Source organism: Pyxicephalus adspersus, chromosome 8 (assembly GCF_032062135.1).
Source record: "Pyxicephalus adspersus chromosome 8, UCB_Pads_2.0, whole genome shotgun sequence".
Lineage (NCBI taxonomy): Eukaryota > Metazoa > Chordata > Amphibia > Anura > Pyxicephalidae > Pyxicephalus > Pyxicephalus adspersus.
Window position 1 is genome coordinate 44,256,942 of NC_092865.1, and position 6,012 is coordinate 44,262,953.

The 6,012-nt window shown below is 49.0% G+C and overlaps 2 protein-coding genes across 7 annotated transcripts in view; one reads left to right on the plus strand and one right to left on the minus strand.

Annotated features, from left to right (window-relative positions):
• The window catches only part of APEH (acylaminoacyl-peptide hydrolase), an 8,179-nt gene extending 6,826 nt beyond the window's left edge, over positions 1–1,353 (plus strand). Inside the window, exons 21-22 of the mRNA XM_072420282.1 lie at positions 350–456; positions 533–1,353. Of these exons, the coding sequence (XP_072276383.1) occupies positions 350–456; positions 533–638 (213 nt within the window). The 3' untranslated portion in view covers positions 639–1,353. The remainder of the gene's footprint in view (positions 1–349; positions 457–532) is intronic.
• A 478-nt stretch (positions 1,354–1,831) lies between these two features.
• MST1 (macrophage stimulating 1) overlaps positions 1,832–6,012 on the minus strand; it is an 11,901-nt gene continuing 7,720 nt past the window's right edge. For all 6 annotated transcript variants that reach the window (XM_072420286.1, XM_072420284.1, XM_072420288.1 and 3 more), the window contains 6 exons: positions 4,907–5,021; positions 4,747–4,824; positions 4,521–4,667; positions 3,389–3,495; positions 2,812–2,954; positions 1,832–2,281 (listed from right to left, as the gene is read on the minus strand). In XM_072420286.1, coding sequence (XP_072276387.1) covers positions 2,120–2,281; positions 2,812–2,954; positions 3,389–3,495; positions 4,521–4,667; positions 4,747–4,824; positions 4,907–5,021 — 752 coding nt within the window. In that variant the 3' untranslated portion in view covers positions 1,832–2,119. The remainder of the gene's footprint in view (positions 2,282–2,811; positions 2,955–3,388; positions 3,496–4,520; positions 4,668–4,746; positions 4,825–4,906; positions 5,022–6,012) is intronic.

Sequence of the window (6,012 nt, forward strand, 5' to 3'; positions counted from 1 at the left end):
TATATATATATATATATATATATATATATATATATATATATGGCAGTAAGATGAACAGTCAGTTCTTGGGGGTGATTTGTTGGAAACAGGAAAATGGAGAAATGTTCAAATCTGAGCAACCCTGACGAGGGCTAAGTTGTGATGGCTGATGATTGGTCAGAGCACTTCCAACATGGCTGGTCCTGTGGGGTGACTCTGGCCCCATACACTTCCTCCATGTGATGACCGTCCACTCTGCGATGTGGGGGCCCGGTAGTGGCTCCCCTCTGCTCAGCACTGATATTTAGAGGTCTCACTGTGATTATCCAATCAGAACCACCTGTTACCCCTTTCTGTATTGTCCCCGTAGGTGAAGACCCCGGTGATGCTCATGTTGGGGGAGGAGGACCGGCGGGTCCCGAACACTCAGGGCCTGGAGTATTACAAAGCACTGAGAGCTCACGGAGTGCCGGCACGGTCAGTTGCACTCTGGGTATTTGTTGCTGATTGGATGTTTGGGGATCTCTGGCTAATTCCCATCTCCTCCCCACAGGTTACTTTGGTATCCTGGCAACAACCATGCTTTGTCCAAGGTGGACGCGGAATCTGACGGATTCATGAACATCGCACTGTGGATCCTCAGACACCTAGAGCAATAATGTGCCGGCCTAACAGGGAACTCCACAGACAACAGATATTGCACTTTTCAGAAATTCATAACTTTCTATAATTATTGTGGGGGGCGGGCACTTTAACCTTACATACCCCCTTGGGAATCTAAGCATTGTGGGAGGGGCACCTTAATCTTATCCCCCCCAAGGACAGAAACTGGAACTGGAGATCTCACACGGTGGGGAGTCCTAACATAGATGACCAATGGGGGGGGGCACCCCAATGCTGTGATATTAGATTTTGGTGGAGTTGCCCTTTAACTGCCATTAACAAACCTTCATCCTACATGATCAGGGATCTCCCAGCACAGAGCTGATATCTGGGGGAGGGGTTTGTAGTTCAGGGTTGTTTTATATGGGGGACATTTATAGGGAGGTGGCTGTTTCCTGGCCCCAGGGGCTGATGTAAAGATATTTTGGGGTCTTTTTGTTTCTCCGCTTTGCATTGTGGGGAAAAAAAAATCCCTGAGACTATAAAATAAGGGGGGGGGGAAGGACTACACTAGAACAAGCTCTGCTCTCTGCACCCTGTGACCTATCACAGCTCTGCGTCTGCACTGACCCTCCTCTCCTCCATCATGTGTGGTACTGCCCCTCTAAGGGTATTTGCGAGGTGATTTTTGGGGGGCCTTTTTTAGAAATAATAAAATTTGCTTCATTGTCAACTTGATGTTTTTAAAGCAATAAAACTTTTCTCATTCAACTATCGGCTCCATGCGGTCTTTTCGGTTTATTCAGGACACCAGTGCAGGGAAATCACAGGGGGGGCATGCGGCATTTTTACTAAAGTGGAGGCAGATTGTCTTAGCAAAGGGCTTTGCAGGGGACCCTCACCTCAGTGAATAAAGTTCTGACTTCCATCAGCAAAAGCAAGGATTTTTTTTTTTTTTTTTTTTTTAAGACTTCCTGTCATGTGATCAGGGATTCATTTCACCACATTCACTGAGCTAAATTAAATGTTCCCTACGGCGTGAATATTCACCTTTTCCCGTCCTACTGAAGTGGATATAGCAGCTGCATTGGGTGCTGTGCTCGGGGGGTGGGGTGGAGGGTATAAGGAGGTGGAGCCTCTTGGTCACATGCAGCACGGTGTAGGCCATCCATGGGAAAGGTACGACAGGTTCTCACCATCCAGAGGGTATATAAAAACTGCTTACCTCCATCAATAACAATACCAATCATACTCATCAATAAAAGACTTTACTGGAAATACAAAACTACTGATCGATATCCGGCTGCTGGAAATGTAAATCTCACCAATGGGTGGAGAACCTGCTACTAATTCTACAGATATGGAACATTTCACTTCCTGCCACGGACAAAGAAACTGATTCTCTGCAGCACACAGTTCAACTTTCAGCAGAACCTCAAATAAAAAATATTTACACAGCACTCTAAATTCTTCACATCCCTCCCCAGGTGCCCCCATCTACCCCCCCCCCCAAAGTCTCTGATCACTTAGGGTGCCATCACATCATCTTCATCACTTTGTTGATCCAGTCCACATACACCGAGACCCGTGTGAATACACCCGGAACGTTCTTCTTTCCACAGCCACGGGCCGGGATGATCACCCCCTCCAAAACCCAGCATTCATGGGTCAGACAGGCCAGGGGACCCCCATAATCACCCTGAAAGGAAACCACAGGATAATGAGGTCACCGGGAAAAGCAAGGCCCCACCCCCAAGGAGCAGTGAGAACACAGTAAAATAAAATCTCCACCAGTAATAATCTGTAGTTTCCCCCTCCCAATAGACACAAAGCAGAGACTTCTGGGGGGGTCCCGGACAAGGGACAGCGCACAGGACAGCTATGTCTCCCACTGACTAATAAATGAAGCCTAAGTTCTGATGTGATTGGCCAGAACTTCTGCTTTGTGTACTCATTGACAAGGTCGGTTCAGACTGAAATTTGAAAGCTGCCATTTCTGATAATGCAGGCCCTGGAGTTGTCACCCTTCTCCTGGCTCCTCTGTTTAGAGAGTAACTCACTTGCAACCAAGCTTGGGCATATTCACGGGCTGCACGTTTGGTACAGCTGACAGACTTACTAATGAAGCCAGAGATCAGGGTGACAGCATGGAGTCTGCACCAGGTCAGCCATGGCAGCTTTCACTCCCCTGACAGTTTATTTTTATACTGTATCTGTGCTATGACTGACCTCACAGGCTCCGACCTCAGTTTGCACCGGCCTGGTGCAGATCTCATTGTCCTGGGCACGGATCTTGCTGCTCCCCCTGTTACATTCCTCATTGCTGATTATATGGAAGGATGCCACCTGCAGGACCTCTTCGTTCCCGGTACCTGGAGGAGACAGAAAAGGAGTTATAGATGGCATTGTAAATCCTGAGACGCCTCTCACTGCCAGGGCCTCCCCATGGACCAATTGCCTGGTCCAGAGGAATCCTCCCCCATGGACTTCCACCCCCCCACCCCAACTGCCTGGGCCAGAAGGATCCCCCCTACTGACTGCCCCCCAACTGCCAGATCCAGGGACCTTCCAGGGCTGGAGGGATCCCCCCCCCATGGACATTCCTCCTCCCACCATGAAATGCCCCCCAAAGCCAATGCCCTCCCTTCTTGGATGGCCCCCACCCCCCCCCTCCCCACTTCACTACCTGGGCTGGAGGGCTCTCACCAATTTATATAAAATAAATTCTCTTCAACCTCCAATAATATCAAAAAGCCTATCCCACTCCAAACAGGAATCTGCACATGGAGGGGGCAATATCACTTACCCTGTGTGTCCCCCCAGCCTGCAATCTCACACTTGGTCTCCGAAGGAACAATATATCTCTCTGGTGGGAGACAGATCAGAGCTACCCGGGAGTTCAAGGTGACTGGCCTGGAGAAAGACAGATGAGATGGTATTACACATACTGCAGTGCATGGTGATCCCCATGTATGAGCTCAAAGGGGCTTCACTGCGACAAGAAGACATTGAAATGAGAAATCTTAGAATTAGAAGAGGAGACCCCGGGGACCTGTGGAAGACACAGCCTCCATCTTTACAGGTCTGTGTTCCTTATAAGATGCTAAAAATAAAGTGCAGGATATCCCCCCCGCCCCCTCCCCCAATCATACCACAGGACATCCACACACACCCCTAGGGGGGATAAACTGCCCTACTTGCCCTGGGGCAATCAAACAGCCCCCTAACCAATCACAAAAAGCATCCTCACCCCAGGACACTGCCCTACACTGAGCCCCACAGAGCGGAACATCGATCTGCCCGTTCTCCTGCCGGAATTCTCAGCACACAAAGCTTCAGTAGCAATAAATCAAATCCAGGGTTATTACCCCCAAATAGAGGACAAGGGGGGCCACCTCCTCCTGCAACACCCAATGTACAAACACACACGTTCCCTTCATCCCCCACTTTAATCCTAATCTCCACTAAGAATCCCAACCCTAAACCTCAACCCCACTATTAACTTTAACACTCAACCCAACAACAAATCCCAACCCTAAACCTTAACCAACCATGAACCCCAACTACAGACCTCAAGCCAACCATAAATATCAACCCCACTATAAACTTCAACACTCAAACCAACCAAACCCACCCTAAACCTGAACCCCAAATCATAAACCTCACCTCAACCCTAAACTTTAATCCAACCACGAACCCCAACCCCAACATTCCAAACAGCAACCCAACCCCTAACCTAACAGCTCCCATCCAACAGTCAATGTGACTGATCTCCCCCATGCACTCCGTTCCATCCTTCATGCAGACATAATCTGAGGACTTTTTATGTTTTCTTTTTTCACACAATTTGGTGATGGCTACATGGAAGTCTGGGGGGTGTCAGAAATACTTTTAGCAAGGTGTGCAGGTAGAAGTGTCCATGCCACCGATTCCCTCACCTTTCCAGTTTCAGCATCACCAGGCTGGAGTCCGAGGGCCCACACATAATCTTACTGATTGGTACGGATTGTTTATCGGGGTCACTGGGTTTTGGGTTGGTAAAGAGAGTCCCCACCATGGCGTGATATCCAGAGAGATCGGCGTCACTGTGGGAGAGAGACTGTTGAGCACCAAAGGTATGAACCCTATAAATACTTCTGTTATACCCAACCTGTAGCTTCTTACCAGGAAGAGAAACATTGGCGAGTGCTGATCACCCAATCTTCCTTCACCAGGGACCCCCCGCAGAAGTGGTGGCCTTGTCTGGAAGAGAGAAAAACCACAAGGTGACCAACTCAGTGAGCAGGATTAGAAATCTTATTGGTTGCTCTGGAATTACTCTCACCTGTTGCGCAGGCTTACAGTCCAGGGGGAGTTTCCTGGTTGACCCCCAACTATGCGACTTCTCTTGGGGGGCGAATTATCTACTCTCTTCCCACAGGAATCAAACGCGATATTCTCTGCAATGACACAGAGATGTCCAACCAATCATAGCTATCCTCTGCCCAAAGAGCAACCGATATCACCCAATCCTGGTCTGTAAATTATAATTCTGGGGCTGCTGGGTTCATTCAGGATTCACCTGTGAAGGGAGCCGCTGAGAAGGATAAACTTCACCCACCCCATGGAGACCATTCACAGGTCTGAGGAAGTCAAAGTCTAGGAGAATCAAAAAGAAAAATCTGGGCAGAGGAGGCAGGGATATTCCTTCCATGTGCCAAAATACCCAGAATACTCTCCAACACGTTTCACAGTGCACCATTCATCAGGGTCAAATATTATATGTGACCAGAGGGAGGGCCCTTTCAGATGAACACATAATCTGTACAGGGTGTACCTGGGGTGTGGGCCCTATTTTTCAGTGCTGCAAACTATATACACACACACACCATGTACCCAGGGTGAGGCCCCCCATTGTCAGGGCTGCATACCTTTACATGCACCATGTACCCAGGAGTGGGTCCTTCTTCAGGTAACATGTAATGTGTACACCATGTACCCAGGGTGAGGGCCCCTTTCTTCAGAGCAGCATACTATATATATACACCAAGTACCCGGGGCCCCTTCAGAAGACATATAATGTGCACAGGGTGTACCCAGGGTGTGGGCCCCATTCTTTAGGGCTGCATACTGTATATATACACACACCATGTACCCAGGGGTGGGGCTCCTTCAGATAACATACAATGTGTACCCGTGGTGGGGGCCCCATTGTTAGGGCTGCATACTATTCATACGCCATGTACCAGGGGGGGTGGGTAAATTATATTGTGTACACCATGTAACCAAGGTGAGGGCCCCTTTCCTCAGGGCTGCATATATTATGTGCACCATGTACCCAGGGTGGGGCCCCCTTCAGATGACATATAATGTGTACAGGGTGTAACCAGGTTGAGGGCCCCCTTTGGATGACATATATTGTGTACTGGGTGTAACCAGGTTGAGGGCCCC